At 32.2% G+C, this 27,286-nt stretch overlaps 3 protein-coding genes across 3 annotated transcripts; 2 read left to right on the forward strand and 1 right to left on the reverse strand.

Annotated features, from left to right (window-relative positions):
- The first annotated feature begins 10,857 nt into the window (after nt 1–10,857).
- Nucleotides 10,858–11,482, forward strand: LOC125871686 (uncharacterized). Its single transcript, XM_049552333.1, has 2 exons — nt 10,858–10,970; nt 11,190–11,482. The coding sequence occupies exons 1-2, from the start codon at nt 10,858–10,860 to the stop codon at nt 11,404–11,406; spliced, it is 330 nt and encodes a 109-aa protein (XP_049408290.1). The 3' UTR covers nt 11,407–11,482.
- Nucleotides 11,483–12,398: 916 nt separating this feature from the next.
- LOC125871512 (uncharacterized) lies at nt 12,399–13,114 on the forward strand. The gene is made up of 2 exons (XM_049552116.1): nt 12,399–12,565; nt 12,848–13,114. Exons 1-2 carry the CDS (start codon nt 12,453–12,455, stop codon nt 13,062–13,064), a joined length of 330 nt encoding a protein of 109 aa, XP_049408073.1. The 5' UTR covers nt 12,399–12,452; the 3' UTR covers nt 13,065–13,114.
- Nucleotides 13,115–14,328: 1,214 nt separating this feature from the next.
- On the reverse strand, nt 14,329–25,339 carry LOC125871594 (WD repeat-containing protein WDS homolog). Its single transcript, XM_049552226.1, has 4 exons — nt 24,516–25,339; nt 23,481–23,582; nt 19,289–19,924; nt 14,329–14,741 (listed from the first exon to the last, which is right to left on the reverse strand). Exons 1-4 carry the CDS (start codon nt 25,161–25,163, stop codon nt 14,577–14,579), a joined length of 1,551 nt encoding a protein of 516 aa, XP_049408183.1. The 5' UTR covers nt 25,164–25,339; the 3' UTR covers nt 14,329–14,576.
- Between the last annotated feature and the right edge of the window lie 1,947 nt (nt 25,340–27,286).

Below are 27,286 nucleotides of genomic sequence, written 5' to 3' on the forward strand. Positions count from 1 at the left end.
TACATTAATCTGATGCACGAGATACAATAATATAAGCGCTGATACACTAATATGATGCGCGAAAATGAGAAATTTCTGTAATTATAAACTTTTAAGGGATAAATTGTAATTTTACAGTATGTGATTTTTGTAATTTGCTCTTGTCTTTTTTCATGCTAAGCCCAGCCCACTAGATATCTCATACCACCCGTACTTGCTGTTATTTTTTTTCCATACTTTTTTATAAACTTACTAAAACAAGCAATATATGTAAATATAATATTTTTTGACATATATTTAAAAAGTTCATATAAATTGAGACATAAAATTAAGAAAGTGGATCATATATTACTTCATTAAAAATACTACTTGGGACATTTCTAACGAAAACTGTCCCTTTCAAATCTTGTATATAGTATTTTTATTTTAATACATAAAGGTTTGGAGTATCATTAAAAGATAAAATACCACTTTCTTTATTTCTATATAATATATAATGAAACAGCTGTTTTGGTTTATCTTTTTTATTATTTGTTTGTTTATTTAATTAAATTGACTTCTTGGCATGTGTATTGCACATGTATTTTTTATTATGTTATGTAAAATTTTGTTAATATCAATATTATTAAAATAAAATTTTCCGTAAATAATCATGAAAGAATAAAATACACATTTTTATATGATTAATGTTGATTTGATATGATATTCCTTAGTACCAAATTGAGTTGTTATAATTTCAGTAAAACCCACTTAACCTTTTTGTTTTTGACATTTTGAGTTTGGGAAGCAATGAGCTGGATTAATGCATATGTTTTTAAAATGTCAAAAATGACTCTCTAAATGACACACTTTTAGGGTGAATGCCACAATGGAATTGGGAATTGGTGTAATTGGTATAATTACTCTCTTTGTCCTGTTTGGTAGATCAAATAATTACTTGGTAAGAGGGGAATTGAGTGTAATTGAATGGGAGTAATTACACTCCTCAATTCCCAAGGGAGGGTAGGGAATTGAGTGTAATTACACCATGTAATTACATGAATTTTTTAATATTATATCTTTTTAATATATTTTTGTTTGAAATACCGAGACACTTCTTCCTCTTTTGTCTAGACATTTTCATTTCTAAGAACGGCACAACAACAAACCCTGTACTTCTTCTTTCAAGTAAGATTTATTTCTTGTTTCATTTTACTTTTCATATTTTGATGTCTAGGTAGATTATGTATGAATTTTATCTTTGTATTTTCTCCTGTTAATTTTTGAGATTAAAATAAACATGAGAATTAATTTTTTTTCTTTAATTTCTGATAATAATAATAATAATAAATTAGAAAATCGATTATAACAATCAGTTATACATAGTAATATTATTTATTCAAAATCTGATCTATTTTAAAATTTAACTGTGTAATTACATTCGTCCAACAAAACAGGACAAAGAAAATTACGCTGTAATTACACTGTGACAACCAAACAGGTCAATGTATTTACTAGACTGTGTAATTACTAGGCTGGTAATTACTACCCTAGTAATTACACTAATTCCAATTACCAGGTGACTTTCCAAACAGACCCTTAATAAAACTTTTGAGTAATGATATTTTACTACTCCATTAAAATTCATACATCTCTTTTTTCTTCCTTTTATTACTTTTAATTTTCTAAACCCACCATTAAGCTTCATGGTATATATATTTGTTTTATTTTAGAGCTCATATTTTTGAAATGTCTTGTTATACCTTATTATTGATAATATTATTAGTATAAAAAAATTAAATGTTTTGATATGTCTGAAGGAACATGTTTACTCAAAAGTTTTTTTTCAATGTTGTTAGTTTTTCAGTTTCTTTTGGAGATTTGTTAAGAATTTGATTTTTGCACTTCTTTGTTCATTTTCTTTGTATATATAGATTGTCACTTGTATAATATTTGTTAATCATCAAAATACCATATGATCTTGAATGTTGATTCATACATCAAGGTGTCTCAACAAATTCTCCATTTTTTATGATGATTAACTCATAGAAACTTTATACTACCCTCAAAATCTTATTTTCAGCTTTTTCATTTTTGAATTTTATCCCTCCTTTTTTATTTTTAAAAAAATGACCTCATTTCAATTATGTTTCATGTTTAAACCGTATTTCATGTTTGTTAGGTAAAATACATTCCAAACAACCAAATACTATTTGTAAAAATTATAGCCAAACACAACTTTAACTTGAAAAATTTCAAATAGAGCGCTTTTTTTTGTTAATAATATGTTATAGTTCATATATGTGATCTAATCTATGACATTATGCGATTCTCTTGAAATATTACTTTATAAAACATATTAACTATATGTTTTAGGTAATTAGTTGAGTTGAGTAATTTTGCTTTAGAAATTAAGGATTTACACCATATTTTTAAAAAAAACATTCAAATATCAAATATTCTTTATAAAAAGTTTGATCAAACACAATTTCTACTTTAAAAGTCCAAATTATAAAATACACATTCTCACTAGAAATAAATATAAATTATTAAGAAATTATAATTAATTAATAAACATTCTTCAAATAATCAATTTATAAAAGTTTGTATTTATTTATTCCAAAGGATTCATGTGCCTCACATAACAATCCAACAAATCCATTATCCACATAATATTTTAGGTGTTCAATAGTTCTATGATCTCACCACTAACCTCAACAAATTAAAAAAAATGTATCTGACAACTCATTTTTAGATCGTGTCTCCAATTTTTTATTTGACAATAGTAAAGTAAACCACAATATCCCTCTTTTTTATTAGTTACTCCCTTATTAAAATGAAATATAAAATAGTTTTAACAACCCAAATTCTTAATAGAAAAATCAATTGGTCTCTACTCTCTCCTTATCCGTTTTTGGTCTTATGGTATTTAATTCGTGTTGTACCTTTGTGTTAATATTTAATATTAACCTCATTCTCAATTAGGGCTACTTGTTGGTGGTGGATCAGGTGAATAATCTCGCTTAACGATTTGATCTATCAAATATTAGTTATAAAATTTGCTAATATGCTAATCAATTAATAAGATATTGATTGGTTCGATAACGAATTATAAATTATCGGATGGTTATAAGCGGTATATCAGTTAACCTCTATTTTTTTTATGAATTGAGGTCATTTTTTTTTACTTAAGAAACATAATTTAAATGAGGCTAATACATACCTAAGATGACCTCCTTTCAATTATTTAAAAAAAAAACGACCTCATTTCAAAATGACCTAATGTACCTAAGATAAAAGTGTAAGTGTGGTAACTTTTAACGTATTACCGTTTATCTGATAAGGAAATTGAATAGTCCTCCCCCCATAATCCCATATCAATAAGCCTTTAATTATAAAATTCTAATTTGTTCACCAATCGTTTATTCAACAACTCAATACCAATAAGCCAATAAGTCAATTTTATGATTGGCTTATTAGTTACGATTTGGTTTTGAACACTCTTATTCTCAATAAAGATAGTGGGGACTTTTGCGATTCTTGAACAAGGTGATTTGTCTTATTTTTTAATCTATTTTTATTTGTTCACTAAATATTTTTTAAAAAATAGGGAAAAAAGTCAAAATTATGCTTTAACTTTTGTTTATTCATAATATTTGGTCATTTATAACCCCACCGCCTACAAACTTACAACCCATACCCCTCCTTGAATGAAAAACCCCAAATTAGGTAAAATTACCCACTTTTTCTTAAAAATGACTCAGCACGTAATTATAATTCATGACCCACCCATCTAACTAACTTGACCTCATTTGTTTGCACTCAACGGAGGTCTGAATCTTAACCATTCAGATTCAGTCCATTAAGAGTGTTTGTTTTTTAGGTAATCTTAGTAATTTAGATTCAGCCCATTAAGTCCATTTGTTTTTTGAAAAAAAAAAAAACTTCTTAATGAGTCTGAATCAAATCTATAACAAAGTCTTAACCCCAATCAAGATTTGTATGGATGAAGTGTTCAGTGATTACTGCATCAGAATGCAGGTTCAAATTCTCATCAACATGGCTCCAAAGAGTGATTATCTGTTTTAAACAGACTTCCAATTTACTTTATTAGATTGCTGAGAAGATTTAAGATATATTCAGAAATTTAATGGTGTAAACTGAATATTGAGATGAATTCATGTACTAGAAACAAAGCCAAATTGAACTTCACTTTTGATCACTCTATGATAATATCAATTTCAAGAACATAGTACATATGTTTGAAACTTAGTACTATACTCCTGAAATCATCAGCTATAAAGTTGTTGATCAACCAACACTAACAATAGCATTCATGTGCTCAATAGGGTGTTCTTCTAGCATCCAGTTGTACATACGAACCACACAGCACCATCCACTCGGGTTAGCTCGAATAGCATGAGGATACTGTGCTGACCAGCCGCCTATGGACTGTGCCAATCGAGCCCTATTTCCATCAAACAAACCCCATTTAGGTACGTGTGTTTTTGACCATTAACTATAATTTACCAACAACAAAATAACATTGCAAATTACATTGAATCTGGAAATCACAAACGTCTATACAAGTCTTGTTTCTAAATGTCTACATTGTTAGGAAAAATAGATTCAGGTTTGTGATTTTAAGCTCCCAATATGTTGTTGCATGAGTTTTGCAATAGAAATTAGTATTAACACACTTCTCAATCTAAGGTCTATAAGAAGAAAAACCAAATCAATCTAAAGCATTGGTTGGCTTTAGCGGGATTCACACTGAAGCCCGCCCGGCCTGTCGGACGAATCAATTATTAATATACGTACCCAAATTATTTAGGGAAAATTTTCAAAACAACAATATTTTAGCATCTAATAGGACCCCTTGTCAACACTTTCAATATTTATTTAAAATGTCAATAATTTGATTTGTTATAAGGATGACTTTTGTATTTATTTAATTTGAAAGAATACAAATCTTTAACAACATAATGGAGAAAATAATGGGAGAAGATATTTCAAAAAAGGTAAACATGCTTAAATCTCTAATTAATTACTATTAGAGTCCTGTCATCTCTCTCTTCTTCATTCAAACGTCCTTTCACCATTCTTCTAAGAAATTTCAATATCCATTTTCGAATAACTCCATTGAAATTGAAGTGGAGTTTTCGTTGATTTGCGTCAGTTTTATTTGGCTAAGAAACTGTTGAATTAATCGATTGATATTTCAATTTGAATTCCATCGATTTCTTTTAAAGTTCAAGATTATCAGTGAAAATCAAAAAATTGCTAGGTATTGTTTAAGTTTCAACTATTGTTTTTTTTTTTATGAAAGTAGTTGGATCTGTGTATGTATTTGACATTTGTATTTTAAGTTTGATTTTAATACAAAATTAGTATGAAATCAAAATNTCAGCTAATAGTCTCACCCTCTATAACAATATCGGAATAAATATGCATTTAAGGAGTGAGTTATATATAAATATAACTCATTCACTAAGATCCTTGGTCCACTACTTTAATACCGCCCCTAGAACAAGTGTTAGAAAAAAATGTCTACACAACAAACACATAATGATAAGCACAAGAATATATTTCATAATATAATGATCAATAAGTTCAAACAAATATTCAAAAACTACACTAAATGTCTCAAACTCAATCCACACTCAAAGCTTGTCATAAACGACAGTGAAGGAGATCGTTCTAGTACCCCGACAAGTCCACTCAGGATATATAATGTCACAAAGTATACTACGGCAGCATGTACAAGACCCCTAACATATTACGACAACATAGGTATTCCCCTAACATATTAAGGCAACTATGTATGTCCCTAGTAATTATATCACGATAATGAAGAAGGATATCCTACATTACACCACATAAAACTTACAAAAGAATATTCAGTATTCTTCACAAAATTAATCAAAGACCATTGATTCTGCCAAACACATGCTTGTCCCAACACATGGACCAGAAAGATAAAACATATTTTCAAAGCAGGTTTGGAAAGCAAACAGTAAAGTTTAAAATCTCACTTACCTTGCTAATGACAAATCACACAACCTTGCACGCGTACAACACCAAACAACCTTCAATCATCAATGGCATTGATCTATACAAAAATATTGATTAATGATATCAATTATGCTAGTCGGATCAAGTCTCTATATCCATAACCTTCAAGTTTAAAACTAAAACTTTATATGTGACATCTTAAACTAAAAATTAAAGATAAAATAAAATATGTAAAAAAAAATATCCCAGCATCACTGTATATCTTCAGTAAAGAATAAATTGCCAGAATAAAGTCTTCAAATATTGTCCAAAATTCGTTTCTAGTAGTATTAATTAATAAAACCACTGGTTAGATTTCTGCACTTAGGATCATTACCATAGCCATATATTTCTCTATTCATTATCCCATCATTACTTAATCATTTTTTTTTCTTAATATCATTACTTAATCATAATGGTTGTCTTCTCTTCTTTCTAGTTAAAAGTGGCAACAATTGAAAGCTTGGAATTGCTTCTAAGTCGTGACTCGTGAACTCCCCCAAAACTACATAAAAATGGAGTCAATCGTGAACTATTTATCTAAATTAGATCCAATCCAAACTATTTATCATAAATGGATTTATTGCCCAAATTATTTATTTTTCTCTTTTCTTATTTCGCGTATGATGTCAACATGACATCAACATCACTACTATGAATTAATCTTCTGTGATACTCCGACAGTATATTGATACCATATATGTATCATATAGAATTGAGTTTAATCATTTGTGATACTTTGTCGGTATATTGATACCCTATCGGTATCATATAGGAAGAAATAATTAAGAGAAAACTATTAAAGTCACAATCTTATTTATAAAACTCTAAATTAGTAGAAAATATATTTTATATTTTTTTCTCGTTTTGCAAATTGTATCTAAATGATGATTCTCTTTAAACTATTTTTAAATTAAAATATTGATGAATTGAAACATACCTCAATGATACCACGACAATATGTAGAGATATCGTAATGATATCATGGATGTTTGAGTAATCTTATTGAAGGACTGAAGCAAACCTCAATGAAAACATTGTTTAGTTACTCATTGATATCACCAGAGTATATTATACTTTGATGGTATCAAAGAGGAAGAAACAACCATTCAATGAAGACACTACTCAATTACTCTCTTTGATACCATTAGAGTATATCTATGTATTGTAATATACTATGATGGTATCATAGAGGAAAAGAGGGTGGGCGTTGACATCAGCATGATGTCAGGGCCAGTGGCGGAGCCAGAAAATTTAACAAGGGGGTTCAAAATCTGAAAAGTAAACACACGAACTAGTGGAAGGGGGTTCGACATCTATTATACATATCTAAAAAATAATTTTAACCATGTATAAATAGTAATATTTTTCGCCGAGGGGGGTCGGATGACCCCCCTCATGACATGCTGCCTCCGCCACTGGTCAGGGCGTGAATAAAAAAAATAAAAAAAAATAAAAAAAAATAAAAAAAAATAAAATATATATATATATGTCATTTTAAAATAAAAAAGTATGATAGTAATTGAGCATTTAAGGGTTAATATTTCACTTTTTTGGGGTATAAGTGATCTATTCCCAAATAATAACCCTACTCTCTACTCCTCAGGCAGAACGTGCTCAGTAACAAGAATAAGAGAATAGGCTTGGTCCACACCTTTTAGTCCTCTTCATTATTATTATTAAAGGAAAAATGGTCTAAAGCCTCCCTAAACTATACCTAAAATTCCAATTACACACTCCAACTTCATGGGTGTTCTATTACCCTCTGAACTGTATAAAACTGATATAATCTACTCCCTAAACGATTATGTGGCATAGTGAGTGTATCTCACACTCTCAAAGAGAGTGAGGACCAAAATAAATAATAAAACTTTATTTTTAAATTTTATTTCATAAATATGTGTATTTTTAATTATTCTTTTTTCTTATTTATTTCCTTTCTTCTTCACAACAACATAAACCAAATCTCTCCACCACTTACCTTCTCTAAGCTTGGATTCACCATGGAATTTCATTATTCCTCTTGATTCTAGAATTTTGATTATTCAATTTGTGCATGAAACTAGGAAATTTTGAAAACCAACTCTTTATTAATATTATTAAAATTGTTAATCACCATGCCTAACCACATGGCCAAATGGGTTAGAAAATTCTTATCTTTATTTTTAGTGCCCTAGTTTAATAATTTAAATTCAAGTTCAGAAAGAATTTTGGGTTGTCAACGAAATCCGTATGCAATTTTGAAAATAGAAATGAAAAGATCCATTGTTATGTATCCATTACCTCAATTTGAAAAATTCGACAAATTCATCCATGAAAATAACTTGAGTATCAATCAAATAGTGGATGAAACGGTTAGGAATAAAATTCTCGCCAGATTTTACCTTTCAAAATTGTTGTTGCGGTCATCGATGATGAAAACATGAAGCATATCGTCAACTCCTCCAAAACTTGAGTTTTTTTTTTATATATCAAAGGTTTAAGACTTGATAACATTAATGGTAGGAAGGAAGAAGTGAGTTTGATCGATTGATAAACTTTTGATGTTCGCAAGGAAGATGAAAATGATGGAAAAAAGATTAATCAATGGCAAAAAATGAAAGATTATCAAAGATTTATAACTTTACCTTTCAATAATAAAACTTGAAATTTTATTACTGCTCATTTCATTACTGTAAGCTTAAAACTATCATAAATAAAACTTGAAATTTTCTCTTTAATGGAAGAAAGGGTTTCATCAAACAAATGTCAAGCAAAAAGAAAAAGAAAAGAAAAGAAGAAAAAAAATATAAAAGGAAAATAGACTAAAGAAAGAGATAATATTTTTTTATTAAAAAAATAATATATATATATATATATATATATATGACGTGGCAAACGAGTGCATTCACTTTCTAACACAAATTTGGGTGTGACCTTTTAGGGGGCTATATATTCCATTTTTAAAATGTATAGGGGGTGATAGGACCCCCGTGAAGTATAAGTGAGTAGTTGAAAATCTGGTAATAGATTAAGGGGGCATTTGAGTATTTTCTCTTATTAAAGGTTAAAATTACCAATTAACCTTTCATTAAAAAAAATTATTACTAAACTATTACTCATAAGTTTGAAAAATCATACTTCAAATAATATATGATTGTGTGTGTATTACATTCTCTCTTTTTAAAATAAATATTATCACTACGATTGACACGTGGAAAAAAAAAAGTATGAGCAAAAAGAAACTATGTGGATGAAAAATTTGGGCCAGACAATCCCCAGTGTGCATATACATACATTTGGTTCAGTTATTATTAAGGTGTGTTTTCGAACTAATAAATGATAGTTTAGGTGTATTATTACTCACACACCCAATAATTTAGACAAACAATCAGATCTTCGAGAGTTATTTCCTTTGAGTTTGTGCTTCAAGTAATTTTCAAAGTCTTTCCATAAAGGAGGCAACTTCTCAATAATTGATACTAGTTGAAACTTTTCATTTATATTCATAGTTTCTGCAAGAAGATCATGAACAATCACTTGTAGTTCTTAGACTTGAGACCTAACAATTTTTCCATCGACCATTTTAATTTCCAGAAATTTTGCAGCCACAATATAATCCACCATCTTTTTGTTATTTTCAATATACTCTTTTTCTTGTATATTTATGCTCCAACATTCAATTTTGTATTTCTTCTCCAAGAACGTAAAACACGGAAGATGTTATACTAGTCATCTTCCAAGTCGTTGAGATTATAGTTCTTGCAAAGGAAATCTGAATATTTCCATGCGTTGATTGTATTTTTATTTTTTTTACAAATTGACAGAAACAAAATTTAGCAAATCGGTGAAATTTTTATATTCTTCAGATCGAATAAAAACGACTGGACTTACATTGTGAAGTTTTTATATTTTTCAAACTAAATAAAAATGAATGAATTACTCAGTGAAGTGAATACAAATAGTTTTCTCCGATCCCGACTTGAGCTAATGAAAAAAAACACTCACTTCGATAAGATAATAAGATAATATATTTTCATAAAAGATCCCTATATAATTAAATATATGGTCTCATTAATATTATAAATTAATAATTCTTTAAAAGTACAAATATATCTAAGACAATATGGTGAAATATGATTTTATTGTATTTTGCTTTTGGTTACAATTTAAATCTAGTTGAAGCTCATCTCTAACTAAGATTCTTAGTGCATCCAAAAGTTCCGGTGTTGCCACGACTGCAAATCTTTTTTAGTGCATGTGGAATGATCTTTTGTACTCACACAATGTTTTACGTATTTAATTTGTCATTGTTGATTTTGTAAAACCTTTTAAATGAGAAGTCATTTTAGGATATGATTTCAAGAAATTTCCTATGTTGCTTATATAGTTTATTCTCTCACAACATACATTGAATGTTTTTTTAGTAAAGATGCAATGAATAATATTTGCTTATTAAGAAACAATGAACATTATGTATAATGAATTCATTTTTACAATAAATCATTAAAATTTTGAATTTATTTTACAATGAATTATTTAACAAAAAAGAAATATTACAATGAATCATACATATACATTGTACTTTATATATAATGAACTATTTTTTTTTTATAAATTCAATAAATATAATACATAATTTAGATGTGAAAAGATGTTATTCAAATCTCATCCTTTCTCTTAGTGTCTTTTTGAAAATATATTTTATTTTTCATTCACACCTCGTAAATCCAAACTAAATGTATATATATGCCTGATAGTCTCAGACAGTACAAACCCAATAGCTTCCTAGTAAAAGATTCTTCCTTTCTTTTCTTCTATATATATATATTTTTTAATTATTTTTTTTTTCCTTCTTCCTTCTTCATGGATGCTCAATCCAACTCAAACTCTTGTTCATCATCAAATCTAAGAATCATTGTCCAGAACAACCCTTCAGAAGCCCAACTCTCTGGATTGGGCATCAAATCATGGCCAAAGTGAGTACAAATTAGTTATCACTTGTTTTTGTTTTTGTTTCTGCTTCAATTATCGCATTATTAGTGTTGTTGTTACTATACTTTCTTCTATATCTTCATTTTGCATTATTTCATTGTTGTTACTATTTTCTTTTTCAAACTGCTTTGAAATATTTTTTAACTCTGCGTACACTCTAACCTTCTCAGACTTCATCATATGTTTTTTTAAAAAAAAAACAGATGGGCTTGTTCACCAGGAATATACCAATTAAAATTTGATGCAGAAGAAACATGTTATTTGCTAAGAGGAAAAGTGAAAGTGTATCCAAAAAACACAAAAGAGATGGCACCAGTGGAGTTTGGAGCAGGGGACCTTGTCATTATTCCCAAAGGACTTTGTTGCACTTGGGATGTAACCCTTGCGGTTGATAAATACTACAAATTTCAGCCTTCCTAAAATCACCTTTGCTATTATTAGTATTATAAACTCATATAAGTAAATCCTAAGGTACTATAATTTTATCGTGTTATAACAAGCTATTTGTCTTATTTTTCAAATGATCTGGTTGTGATAAACATTTTTGTACACTATCAATGCATACATGATGTTAGACTCTAATAATCTCTTACTAGATATTCATTGCACTTAACAAGATCTCCTTTTTATAATATCTTGTATTACTATATTGATCCTTATATTTTCATTTTCAACATTCAAAACTATTCCCCTTTTTTTTACACTATTGATAAATTCAATTATTTCCCTAAATTGAATCTCGTTCAATTCATAAATACGTATAATTTCATTAGACCACTCGACTAATCTCGACGTTCATTTGTGAATTGCTAATTTGATTTTCTAGTTCCATAATTTAATTTCCTTCACCATAATTTTCAGAATAAAACTATCTTAATCACCGATGTATCGGTATCTAAAACCACGGTGTCAGTGAACTATTCAACGTCAGTTTGTACACTAGAATTTGTTTGTGGAGAAGAAAAAAAAGTTTCGAAGTTGTGAAATTCAGAAAATTTGTTATTTGTTATTTAAAATTAAGAGTAAACCTCTCTATGTATAGACAACACATAGTAGTGCGAACTGGTGCTTATTGTGCCTTATCGGAATGGTCACAATCCTTTGGAAAAGTCAAAAGGCATAATCCTTCGTAAAAGTCACAACCTTACAGAAAAGTCGCAACTTTTTATAAAAATCACAATTGTTTAAAAAAGTCACAACCTTACATAAAAGTCACAACTTTTCATAAAAATCACAACTCTTCAGAAAAGTCACATTTTTTTATTTTCCATTCACACATTTTAAAATCCAACATTTATTTATATATATATATATATATAAGTTCAATAGTCTCACACAGAACAAACCCAATAGCTTCCTAGTAAAAGATTCTTCCTTTAGTGTTCTAAAGGGTCACTATATATATATAACTACTCTTCATAAAATTTTCTTTTCTTCTATATATCTTTTTTTTTTTCTTCTTCTTCATGGATGCTCAATCCAACTCAGATTCTTGTTCATCTTCAAATCTAAGAATCATTGTCCAGAACAACCCTTCAGAATCCCAACTCTCTGAATTGGGCATAAAATCTTGGCCAAAGTGAGTACAATTCCATTATCACTTGTGTTTGTTTCTGCTTCGATTATAGCATTATTTATTTTATTGTTGTTACTATACTTTCTTCTGTATGTTGTCTACTATTTTCCATTTCACATTATATCATTATTGTTACTACTTTCATTTATGTATATATTTCCTTCTTTGAAACTCTAACCTTCTCAGACTTCATATGTGGAATTACACTGGTATGTTATTGTTGTATATGTTTGATTAAACAAAAGGATGATCAATCATGAGTTTTTTTTTTTTTTGTTTAAACAGATGGGCTTGTTCACCAGGGAAATACCAATTAAAATTTGATGCAGAAGAAACATGTTATTTGCTAAGAGGAAAAGTGAAAGTGTATCCAAAGAATACAACAGAGATGTCACCAGTGGAGTTTGGAGCAGGGGATCTTGTCATTATTCCCAAAGGACTTTGTTGCACTTGGGATGTAACCCTTGCTGTTGATAAACACTACAAGTTTCATTCTTCCTAAAATTACCTTTACTATTATTATAAACTCATAAGTAAATGTTAAGATACTATTGTTTTATCATGTTATAACAAGTTGTCTGTCTTATTTTTTAAGTAATCTGATAGTGATAAACATTTTTGTACACTATTAATGTATACATGATGTTAAACTCTATTTGATCTAGATAATTTAACTTATAATTGTAATCTCTTAAGAGATATTTGTTGCGCTTAACAAGATCTTTTTTTTTATAATATTTTGTATTACTATATTGATCTATACATTTTCATTTTCAACATTCAAAACTATAAGAGATATTTGTTGCGCTTAACAAGATCTTTTTTTTATAATATTTTGTATTACTATATTGATCTGTACATTTTCATTTTCAACATTCAAAACTATTCTTTTTTTATATTGTTGACAAATTCAACTATTTCCCTAGATTAAATCTAGTTCAATTCATAAATATGTATAATTTTATCTCCAAATGAGACCACTCAACCAATCTCATCCACTTGTAAATTGACTCGTTAATTCCGCGGATCAAGAGAAAATTCCATAATTTAATTACCTTCTGACACCATCTTAGTTCATTTTTTTATTTGTTAATTTTTAGCCATTAGTCAATTCATAATATTCCTTTCAAACTCAACCCCCATCTGTCTTAGCAATCCCATAGGTAATTATTAAGACTAATATATATGATAGTATTCCCTTTTTCTATTCTATATAAAAAATAAAAATAAAACGTTTATTTGACTGGTCAACTCCTTCATTTTTTATATATATCACGTATGGCACATTACCTTTTGTCAGCAATGATGATTTTTTGCTTGAATTAAATTATATGATACAGAATTTTTGTTGTTTTAAATTGCTGCAGAAACAAAACTCTTACCTAATCTCAACGTTTCGTGTTTGTCTGTTATATCTCGAACCGACTAAAAAAGAAATAATTTTATTGGATATATATAATTTTTACCCTTTTTTCCTTTTCAATAAATAAATGGATAAAAGATTCATGTGTTCGTAAATAAAGAGATTCTTCTCCCTAAAAAGCATCTCGTCTCCTTATTCAAGATATCTAAAATAGCTTTGTAAACTAACAACTTATGGTAGATATAACTGTTGCAATATGTTTTATGTTTGCAAAAATGGGTCATAACTCAACCCGTCCAAAGCAATCCAATACTTTTGTTCAACTTTAAAAGGAAAAGAAAAGGACCAGCAATAGACCTTTCATTCTACTTACATTATCATTGTGACCTAAAATGACATTACCTTTGATATAAGAAAGTTTTGCTTTCTTTTACTACTTTCAATCAAACTTTAGGAAAAAAGTTTTACTTACACTCCACTCAGTTCAAACATGAGGAGCCAAAATTATTTTCTAGCTACCCTATTGAAGGAAGCAATGCCAATTTACAGGGGGAATAGACATGCCAAAATTTGAAGAAAGAAACAGATTTACATGGCAAATGGAACTCGCAATTGAGAAAAATCCATTTGCATACACCAGCTTAGTCGTTACTATTTACTTCGAACATCAGGCCCCCATATGCGGATAGTTTGATCATCACTTGCTGAAGCTAGCATTTGAGGCCTTTTAGGATTCCAGCTCACACAGTTCACAGTCATTGAATGGCCACACAGGATCTTAATAGGCTTTGAACCTCGGCGATTCCATATGTACACCTGGAACAATGCAAAAGATCTCACATGATTTCCTTGGATCAATATATATGAGGAATTGACATTGCGACTAGCAATTGGATGGAATCACATATATCAGCAATAATAGCAACTCCATGTTTAACAAACAAAAAAAAAAAAGAAGCAGATGCCCACTATTTGTGCAAACATGGGACAAATGAAACTAATCCAACATAATAATATATATCAGCTGTATCTCTTAATCTAGGGCCACGGTGTAATCACAATTGAGTGCACCTAGATTACCGCTATTTTTGGTTCAAGCAAAGAGGGGTTGTAAGAGCAGAGAGGAAAGTGAAAAGGGATGGCTTATGCTATTATTTTGTACCAAAGTGACAAAACAAATGAGGATCCACATATCAGCAATACATTTATTACATCACTCATTCTTCAAAATAAGAAATAAATGTTTTAGATCACCTAAATGGCAATTTCTTTAAACTATTACTACTTGTTTAGTTAACCATCTCTTGTGTGTCATCTTACAGTTTCTTTTAATAATATTTGTACTTTGTAGTATGAATTTTGAAATGATAAGTTAGAAGAGGAATCTAAAATTGTGTTTACTATATTCGTTACACTATTTGAAGGCGGATAAAATTGATAATGCTCAATTATGTTATGTTCATTATATTTAATCACATATGATAATAAACCAATAGTATGTCAAGTGATCTAATAAGCTAAGCAAATCACTTGACACCAAATTTTCATCTAGAATAAAGCAATGTTTTAGATTCACTTTACATCAAAATTTAGATTAACCAAATAATCAATGTTATCACAAATAATCCAATGATTAATTGATTATTATCCACCATATCCCAATCCCACTATTTGTATTGGGGAAAACTACCTTGTACATGTGGCGGCTTACAAAGAAGACACCTGACAGCAGGATGAAGCCGGAAGATGATCTGGCATAGAGGATCGAGAAGAACACACCATTCATCACTTGAGTACCCGATCAGTCACTGTCCGGCTAGCTTGATCTCATTTCATCGTCAGGTCAACCAGATGGTCATTATCGGGAAAAAGGCGAGAATTCGTGGCCCGAAGTCAAGGAGGAATAAAGGGATTTGTGGCCCGAAGACAGAATGAAAGGACAAAAGGACAGATACGTCTGATATATCCGTACGAGACCATGCAAATTACAGGGGAATATTAGCTGGAATGCGTAACAGTATTTTCAGGTGGAGTATTTCCAATTTCCATTAGACATAGTTTTATGGCTCTAGTGGAGCTTTCCTATTGGCTGATGTATTACCTTTGCTGCTATAAATAGTAGTTTTCACTTACCTGCAAAGGGTTGGATTTTTGACAATACGAAGCAATCCACTGATATTCTTGTGCTCCAACCTTTCTATTATTCTACATTCTTTGCTAAGTCTTAGTTCTCAAGAAACATAAGCTTAAATGCCTCTGAATCTGGAATTGGTCACACTATGTTGTCTCCAGAACAAGACTGAAACATCACGCATCTGTGCTGTATTGTTTCCTTTGCTTATTTTACTAAATTATTCTTCTTATTAAGCTTGTTTATTAACATGCCTATCTGCCAAAAAACTAATTAATGAGTTGAATCAATTCGTGTGTCCTTGACCTCATAACAAATTCAATTGTACCGTTCTCCTGATAAACAGTTTGGCATCCACCGTGGGGCCAGGACAGTTGTGGTGTTGGTTGAACCCACTACTCTACTTACTAGCTTAAATATGTTCGTGTTCTAGATATAACTTATAGCAATTGTGAACCAAAACGATGGTAATGTGGCTGAAGTTCAACTTCCTAACGCTGCCCAAGACTGGACAGGTCTTTAAGAATAGCGTTCACAGCTTCTGATGCAGTAGAGGTTGATCTAGAAGATATTAATCTGATAAACATGAATAAGCGAAGAGGCGTGGGAGAAAGAACCCCAAAGAAGTGAATCATCAAAGGGACGAGGGTAGGACTGACATGGACGACCTCAAGGAGACTACAGATTCTGATTGCTCAACACAGGTCCATAATGGACCACATGACCGCACAGGACAAAAGGGTAATGGAGCTACATAAGATTTTGACCACAATGACTTCTCACAACACCTGAAGAAGTGGTCAAACGCCACCAGAAACACCAACATCACAAGGACATTCAGGAATCGGTCTCACAACTGGGGCCCATTTGGAAGAATGCAGGGCTGACAGATCGTGGGTTGGGTCTGACATTGGAATGTCGATGGTGGAGTTAATCAGGCAGGAACTCAGGCCGGGCCTAAAGGAGCTGCACAACCGAATGAACCAAATTCCAAGAGCACCTCCGATCTTGAAGGGGGCCAGGCTCTCAGAGTTACACTCAATTGCCTTATAAGCCCAGCTCAGCATCGGAACTTATTTCGAATAGGTTCAGGTTGTCGGATATCCCAAAATGATGGAACTACAGACCCGCAAGAGCACATTCTGTCTTTCATTACAGTCGTTAAGGGGAACAACTTTTCTAAAGCCGAGGTTGAATCAGTTTTGGTCAATTAGTTTGGAGAAAACTCTATCCGGAGGAACGCTTGTGTGGTACTCTTCATTAGCTGAAGATTCTATTGGCTTTTTTAATATGCTTGCAGATTATTTTATCAAAGTATATGCTGGAGCTAGGAAGGTGCAGCCCAGAAGAGTAGACATCTTCAAAATCAAGTATGTTGACTCCAAGCTACTCAGGGTCTTCATTGCAAGCTTCTAGAGAGAAAGGATCTTGCTGCCGATGGTTCAAGATGATTGGGATGCAGAGGCTTTTACAAAGGGTTTGAACCTTGAGAGCTCGATCACCGCACTGAAGGTAAAAGAAAATCTGACAGAGTTCGAGCCTATGAATTGAGTTGTTGTTAATATTCGGTAGGAGTCGAAGATCCGAGTTGAAGACAATTTTTTTCGATCTCACGACAAAATGCTTAAGGTACAGAAATTGGATTCAAAACCAGCAAAGAGTTGATTCTCTCCATACCCATTTGAAATGAGGCCAAGTTCGTGTCGTAACTTTCAGCCTGTGGATAGACCTTGGTTAGACAAGCAGAATGGGAGGGATCAAGGCCATACGAGACTGCAAAACAAAGAGGTGGTTGGAGCCTCAAGCTCGATCCATGCAGTTGAATATGTCCTGAGGCTCTCGGAGTATGGTTTCAATATCAGTCCAATTCAGTTGGTTGCGTCCATGAGAAACATCAAAGAGGCTCGTTTTTCAGAACCTATGACTAAGGATCTAGGGACCCAAACCTGGGATGCGAATTCCATGGAACACACAGACATAAAACGGGGGATCATAGGCATCTCCAAGAGGAGGTGTCCCTTGGAGATGGCCATACTCAGGAACGACTATCTAAGGGAATTTTTGAGCAATCGAGCCAAGGTTGCTGGATCGGGCTTTCACCCATTGTCCAGGATTCCCCACTGCTGCCCCCCGTGGGAGTCCGGGCCGTGTCTAAGTCCTTCCCTGTGCATTAGCTCCCCCCATCGTAGATGGTTCAGTCACGCCCGGTGCTACGAAATGTCAACTACAGGAAGGAGAAAGAAGGAAACACACAACCAAGCTTGACCCACCTTGACATATGATAAACATGATAATCGGGGGGAAGAGGTTAGCAGAGTAACAATCTCGAAGGCTAAGCTATCGTTTAGCTTCGAGAAGAGACATCAGGAGATCCCAAATTCAGAAACAAAGAAGATCTGTTAGCAGCAAGCAAGATGTTCGCAGTGTCATTGACCAAAGAGCAATCGGTGGAGGCAAAAGCGGTGACAAATAACAATTATAGAAATCTGAGTCGACCTTCAAACCGACATGGGGGATGAATTACCGGAAGTGGAGGAGACATATCAAGACAGGCATTAAGTACCAACATCCTTCTATGGCTCGGATGACATGAATGCCACCAAGACAACGACGGAAGAGCTCGAGCAGATAAATATGTTCGTTGATTTTTCAAAAAGGAGGGTGATAAGAATCGGGTTACCAGAATAAACAAGAAAATAATGTGGAAGCGAATTATTAAGATTAAAGACAAAAATTGAAAGATGTGTGAATTCGAAAATAAAATCCCCAAATTTCTAGAAAAGCGCTAAGAACCCTAATTGATCTTAGTATTCAAAATTAGCAAATTAAAACTAATTATGATACTAATAGAGTCAATTCAAGCACCGTTTATAGGGACACCACAAGATCCAATTTCCCTGATAAATTGTGCCAAAAAGAACAGGAGCTGTCCTAACTCATAAGCACCGTTTTTTTAAAGGGCCCCATATTATAAAGTCATTTAAAGGAGAACAAAGCTCCTAATCAAGGGATACCTGCCACCTCCCACCAGCAATAGGTACCGGGTAACTCTGTCCCCCAAGGCTAGGAGGACAGATGGGAAGAATCACCTAGTGTTTCTTTGTCTCCATAGAGTTTTGAACCTAAGACCTCAGGGTTCTCAACCACTTCTTGAATCTCATGCTTATTATGATTTTATTTTATTTTTTTGGAGGGTGGGGAGTTGGGGGAGGGCATTAAATAACAAGCATACCTTTGAATCTTCACTACCACTGGCGATAAAAGTGCTGTCCAATCCTCCAAAACAGGAGCGTATCACATACTTATGTTGTTTGTGACCTTCAAACTTCATGGGACTAAGCCACTCGCCTGCAATATCCCACATATGAATCTCTTGACTATTAAGGTTTACTATGAAGAATTTACCATCCCCTGATAGTGAAAGGGATGTGATTGGATGCTCCTCTGAAATCACACGTTCACCACCTGTCCCCACATTCAATATTCGGATATCTTTGTCAGAGAATATACTGATAAGTTTTTCTCCATCAGGTGTAATAGCAAGATCTAGAACCTTTGGCATCCGCGTCCCTTTCCATGACTTGATCTCATTACCCTCAGAGTCCCACATGTATATGCCTTTTTCAGGCTCCGAACTGCCACAGACGAATCGCTTAGAATCAGGAAACCAAGCACATGAGCTGATAATGAAATCAGCATCGCCATATGTGTGCTTGCATGTACCTGTTTCCACGTCCCAAAGCTTAAGCACTTCTACGTTCCCACAGGTTAGCAACATTGTATCATCAGGGCTCCAAGCTACAAAAGAAACTGGCTTTTGATGGCTCCGCAGCTCATGTCTCTGGGTCAATTTCCCATCATCCAGTACCTGAAAGTAATTAACAAATTCACTCAGAAAATAATGGTCAATCAGATCCTTTTGGCCTTGAATATAAAAGCTAATAATTATGTTGTACATGATTGATTAACCCACATTCCCCGAAACTTGTTGATGCCCTGTATATCGAACTGTAGAAATATAGAGAACTTATTAAGAGAGAAAAAAACAAACAGGTTGAATATATTGCTAAAAACGTGGTTGCTTGTAAGTTGTAAGTTTATAGATTCTGCATATCAGCATCTAAATAAATCATCCATAATTTACGACAACATCTGGACCAAAATATGTGTACATAATCATCAAGGGTATTTATTAACCAAATGCTTAGTTACTAACTGTCAGAAATATCAAAACCAAATGTCAATGTCTCCCAAACCTAACCTATTGGGATGAATGTCACCACTATAACAAACCATCCTAAACTAGGAATGCACTAAGAAAAGGTCAGGAAGTCCACTTGAATTCTTCTTTTTTCCCGATGAAGAAAGTCTTCATGGAATCATAAGTGCGGTCTTAACTAAGACTAGATTGATGTCTTAACTAAGACTAGATTGATGTATTTCCGATGTCTTTAGGGGCCAGCTCTTGTGAAGAACATGGCGGTAAGCATTCATTGACCCATTTGTATTGGCTGTAAAATTTGTCCCTGATAAACTCCATTAAAAACTAACCCTGTCATCAATTTGTGGTAGACAGCAGAGAGAGAGAGAGTAACCATTCAACACTATTCCAACCTCAGTGCCTAAATAGAACGGTTATATGGCACAATAGGAATATAATCATGCAGTTATAAATCAAAGTTGGTAACGGTTGACCACTCTAAAGTTGATCCTAAAACTTGTCTTTGCCTTTCCAGTGGCCAAGCATGACTGCTGTAATTTTTTTTCTTGAAAATTAGAATACAGTGGGACCTTAGCTGTAACACCTCCAAAAGTTCGTGAAGTTGCTGGAGTAGTTGAAATTTATTGCAGATAAAATGCTAATTCTGCAGCTTAGTTGTCACAAATCCACATACGCCACCGAGATGCAAGTTCTAATCCTATCAAGAGTATCTCCTCTTATTTTTTTCACTTCTTCACTATTCACTCCCCTCACCTCCACCCACCCCACCCCACCCCCACTCCACCCCCATCCAAAATGATTTTTCATCAAAAGAAATAAGTTCTTCAGGAGGCATACAATTAAAATTATTGTCGAGCTTCGTCATTTGCACGCTCTCTCACATAGTTCATATGGAGTATGAATAGTAATTTGAAAAATCACACTTAAACATTTAGCTAGGTAAGAAATTAAATTGTGGTGACTGCCTTTGTCTTGGATGATACTGAACCTATGATCCTATATGAAGCATCCAACTATGGTTGGCGAACTTTCCCATCCCTCCACAAATCTCCAAGTTAGTTATAAGCCTATGTGCACCCAAAGATGTGGCCTAGCGATTTACAACGTGGGATGAAAACTATAAGAGACCAAGGTTCAAATCCTAGCAGAGGCAAAAAAATGCCAAGTGATCTCTTCTCACCAACATAAAACTTGGTGGGAAAGTACCTGGCGGTACCTGTGCTGGAAGGAGATAATATGTACCAAGTGAAATAGTCAAGTTAACATCAGGTGATTTATGGCTGAAACTGTTTTGTAGCTTGTAGACATGGTTAGGATTGTACTTGTTAGGGTATTTTTCTAGATTTTTTGTCAGCATAACTGGATATCCTGGACTCAAAAGTACCCTTGTAAGCTTCTCTCTCTTTCACTTTGTCTATATTTCCATTAAATCAGTTTTTGGTAAATTTGTTAGTTGACTTGTCTATATTTACAAGATGTTAATAATTCAACATCTTCTTTATCTTATTTATGCATGTTAATTTGATTACGGAATAGATTGTTTGCTTTTGTTCTTATGCACATAAATGACTTTTAGATTGTTTCTGGTTTACTTGACTAGTCTGCTTTTATTTTGCATTCATTTAATTTAGGGGCTTTTCGGTCCTTTTCATAATATTTTTGGTTTATTTGAGATATTTGGCTTTTGGGGTTGACTAATTCTTGGCATGTTGCCTTTAAATTTAGTTTGATATGGTCTGAAACTATGATTCTTTTTGCACTGGGATGTTTCACTTTGTTTCAAAATAAAGCAAAATATGCTCCCTCCGTTTCATTTTAAATGATACTTTCTTCTTTTTGGTCGATTCAAAAAGATTGGCACCTAAAATATGCTCCCTCCATTTCATTTTATATAATACTTTCTTCATTTTAGTCGATTCATAAAGATCTGCACTTTTCTTATTGTGGGAACTATTTAATTATGCTTCTATTATATTAAAAACTATTTAAATCTTACATTCTATTTTACACTTCATAACACTCTCTTATGTGGTTTTGTTTGCTTTGTATCTTGCTATCATATTTTCCTTGCTTTTGGAAACTTCTCTTTTGAGCCAAGGATCTATCGGAAGCAATCCTTGCTTTGAAAATTTCTCTTTTGAGCCGAGGGTTTATATCAAAAACAACCTCTCTACCCCACTGAAGGGCTAAGGTCCGTGTACATCCTACCTTCCCAGACCCCTCTTGTGAGACTAGACTAGGTATGTTGTTGTTGTTATATACTTTGTATTAATCACTACAAACAAGAGTATATATGAAGTTTCATGTTTTATTAAACATGTCTAATCACTAGCTTAAGAATTGTAGCAAATGTGGGATGGAGCATTCTAGGAACACATCTTCAGACAACTGGCCCACTTTACAGAAAGCTCCTACAAGAAAATTCTTCAGCCCAAGCATAAACCTAGAAACCACTTCCTCACTTCTTCTTTTTTTGATGACCGTACTACTTCCTTACTTTTTTCCCAAGAAACAAAATTGTTGACAAGATCATTTTCTGCTAGGCGTATTGACCCGTGCAGTGTTTTAGCTAACGCATTAAGTATCCCACCTGGGGAATACGTTCGCAAGAATGAAACTCAAAGGAATTGATGGCGGGCGCACAAATTGAGCATGTGATTTAATTTGATGCAAAGCGAAGAACCTTACCGGCAAGCAAACAACCTAAAGTATTCACTCAACACAATTTCTTGATAAAAGATTCAGTTGACCAAAGAAAGAAAAGTTTCTTATACAAACTTTTGAGAATGCATAACGGACCCGCAATTAAAACATGACTTTCTTGGTAACATTTATCAAGAAAGCAAAGCCGAATAAGTAATTTTTCTGTTTAATTTTGTTCGATTCAACAGAACCCTATTCCTCCATTTCTAATTCATCCTGCAAAAAGTAAAGAACAAATTTCTCCGGCTTATACTATGAAAGTATTCACTCAGACAACATAAATAGGTTAATTCGACCAAATTCCTAGCTTATGGAGTTCCAAAGCTTCAGGGATATGATCCTTAACAAGTATCCGCTCACCGCTCTCTCCTTGATTTAGCTTTATTTTTTCAACAGCACAACTCAGCAATTTACAGGAACAACCCAAATTAATTTAGGAGTAAAGCCCTGGATTTCTCAGACTTGCACAGTAATCTTAAGTGTGATAGCGTGAACAAACCTTCCAAATGATGGCTGTGTTGTCACTTGATGATGAGGCCAGGTAGCTTCCATTGTTTGAGAACTGGACATACCAGACTTCATTTACGTGGTTAGACAGGATCTGCAACAGTGTTAAAAGACATTAAATAAATATATCCTAGAGAGAAGCTAGGCAAACAATGATAACAAATTAGGAAAGGGAAAAACTAATAATGATAATGGTGTGATAAGTCGAATCTTCACGATTTCCACACATCAAAAGATTCTATAATAGAAAACCACTAATAGTATTTGGCAATTTCTTTGTGGCTAGATCATCTGAAAGTCATTAAGTAACGTTTATCACCGAATGTAATTGCAAGGCTACTAACATTCTACAAATTTGCCTAGCCTCGGAAGCTTATTGAGACAATGATTCGTAAATCCACCAAAAGATAGTCGAATTAATGATATAATTAAATGACCTTTTCAGGATGCGCAGTACCGCTGGGAATGTAGCTTCCTCGACTAACTTAGTCTTGGATCTTCCCACACTTATCTGAAGAACAAATTAGACCACTCGGAAAAAAAAAACTTTGTGATGAGCTCATATGAGTTCTTTGATACACTGTCTTAGTCCATTCAGGTCAAAAAAGAAAGGACTTCATAAAAAGGCAAACTAGTTCAATTCCTAGTGAACTTGGGAAATATCCCATATAATTGTCCTGCTTACCTTTTCAATTTGGTCCAAAAGTGTGCACATCCCTGAATGAAAGACATACTAAGTATTCAGCAACGTGAATTTTCTATGATTAGCAAAAAGGTAGCAGTGGAACCAGTTTTGAGCTATTGAAAGTAAACTTCCAGGGTATAAATGTTGAGCACCAATTAAGCTATTGAAGTATACGTCATTAAACGTGATAATCTGATATCCTATTGAGCTAAAAAACTAAAGTAATCATTTAAATAACATTAGGCTTGTAAGACCAGATGCAATCTTTAAAAATTAAGGCATTACATGGTCCTTTCAAGATTCAAGCTAGAAAGCTATAAATATGGTTTAAAGATTATCCACCTGAATGGTCTTTGAAGGAAACTGACTGGCATCACATTGGTGATCTTCATAGAGCGTAACGGCATCAACTGAATTATGAAACACACATTTATCTATCTGTGACCATACTGCCATTTCAACCAAGTACTCTAACCTTCGGTCCGGCACTGTAATGGGTGGTGGCAGTACTTTTTCAAGTTCCGTCAGCAATTTTTTTCTGAAGTTATAGATACCATCAGGATCTTCCTTATCCAACCCCAAGTCTTTCAAGGAAAGCAACCCAAAAGCAAGCGTATGAACCTTATCTTTCCCCACTTCTAAACCAGACATTTTTTTCTGTAAAATCTCCAAAGCTAAAGAATCTTCCCCAAGATTCAAATACTCTAAAAACCACTGTTTAAGAACAAGAAACAAAGCTGAAGCTCTCGTTTCATTTGTCAAGCCATTAAGTCTATTAAGGGTTTCAATACATGCATCCCAATTAGCATCACGAATACAAGACTCGAGAGTCTCAAATTCATCAGATTTGTAGCTAATCCCAGATTCTGATTCCAAACTCACAGCAGACTTTCTGTAACCTAAAGAATATAGACATTGAATGATGACCCTAACAAATTCATGCTTCTTTATTAGCTTTTTCGACCCAAGATTTGCCAATGGAGTCTCCATACCTGTATGCAAATTCAAGAACCCCTCAACACCAGTTACATTCTAAAGATGCCTCCTTTCCACTTCTGACCAGCTGAAAACTCCCAAAGAGAAAAAGATTAAAACCCCCAATTGTGAAGTGAAGCAGTAAAGTTAAACAAAGAAAAATCATGCCACTGAATTCTTGTTTTCTTGTCTTGAATAGAAAACTGGGGTTAACTTCATTTGCAGCGGTGGCATCAAGGGAGAAGCCTTTGCTGAAAGCCTCTCAAAAAAATTAAGGGGCCCATAGTTTTTATTTAGAGATTAATGGTGAGCTTTATCATTTTATTTTCACTTAAATAATACTTATAGCATTTATATTTTTTAAAAACTTTATAAAAAAAAAAGTCTGTCTATATTAAATACTAATATTTTAGAAATGTTGAATTTTACTATTCATTTTTTTATATTAGTAATAAAGTTTTATACAATATCATCCAATAGATTGTGTTGTAAATAAATAGATACATCTTATTAATTTGAATTAATCTTTGACCAATATAAATATTAGCAATAAATTTTTTGTAAAATTAAAGACTTTATGTTTTTTTAAAATATTTTATTATAAACAAAAAATATATTTAGACTACTTATTAAAAATTTGCATTACTACACTAATTTTATTAAGTCACTTTTATTTAATTTATTCATAAATTTCATAAACAATACACGAAGATGCCAAAAACGTAATAAGTCAAGAAAAAATAAAATTAAATTGATTAACAAAAAGCAAACAACAACAAAAGAAAATATAAAAGGATATAACCTGGATATTTGAGTAAATCCATTTGATCATTGTAATAATATAAATATTGTGTTGTAAGAGTAAAAAACATAAATAAATTTGATCACTGTAATGAATTTATCGAATGTGATACTTCTTAAAATATTGAACAAGTTTAAATAATGATCAATAACAATGCAGGTAAATCTACAAGGATATATAATAAACATTCAATGGGATAGAGTGGATGAAGGATGAGTACACATCAGCAATCGCGGAGCTTCATTCACTTCAGTGCAATTATATATATCTACATTACCTTAAAAACATGAACTCTTAACTTGAATGTAAATTACTAGAATATCCCTAACTTAGGTTGTGACTTTTTCGATGAGTTGTGACTTTTCTGATAAGATGCATGTGACTTTTTTCAAAGGGTTGTGATTTTTCGATGAATTGTGACTTTTCCAAAGAGTTGTGAATTTTTCAATAAGTTGTGACTTTTCCAAAGAATTGTGACTTCTCAGAAAGGTTATGACTTTTCATATAAGAAATAAAAAACATTTGTTCATACTACCCTTTGTTAACCATAAATAGAGGGTCTTCCTCTCATTTTTCAACCGCAATTTTTTTTAATTTTCTACTCTTCTTCTTCTTGAATTTTAAATTTTTGTATGATTTATTGTCGTTGAGTGAGTTCGAATTTTAGCGGAATATGAGGTACCACTATTCTGATGAAGTAAATCGTTCTATCCTAAGAGGTATATTCAATAACCTCAAGTACTTGAGAAAAATAATTTTAATGATATAATAATTATTTTTTTTGCTTAATATATACATTAGTGTGTATTGTTCCAATATATTAAGTTAACATGATATAGTCTAAATTCATTTGTTTTTGTTAACAATTTCTCTTGTGATATAGATATATGCTTCTGAATATCTTTTTCCATAATTTAGAGAATCGTTAGGATTTGTTTCTTTGATACCGAAGACAAAAGAATGACTTTATTTATCAATGCTACTTATGTGATTTAGATTGTCAGGAAGTTTGCTTCAAAATAGTTATTACTATATAAACATTGGCCTTTTGTTTTACCTGTTTACTATTTCTTAATATTTCTGTATTTTAGACGAAAAAAGATCATATGACTTGTAATAACGTAAATTGAAGTTTGTATTAGTTTAATTTTTATTATTTATTTAATAGCTAATTTTTATGAGATAAATAGTTTCATTAATGCAAATATATATATTTATATGTGGATAGGTATTTATATATAAATTAAAGTATTATATATGTCACCAATGTATTATCAAGTAAACAAGATCTTCTAATTTCAAAATATATTATTTTTAAATGTTCCAAGTTCTTTTT

The sequence above is a fragment of the Solanum stenotomum genome, chromosome 7, assembly GCF_019186545.1.
Source record: "Solanum stenotomum isolate F172 chromosome 7, ASM1918654v1, whole genome shotgun sequence".
In the NCBI taxonomy this organism is placed as follows: Eukaryota; Viridiplantae; Streptophyta; class Magnoliopsida; order Solanales; family Solanaceae; genus Solanum; species Solanum stenotomum.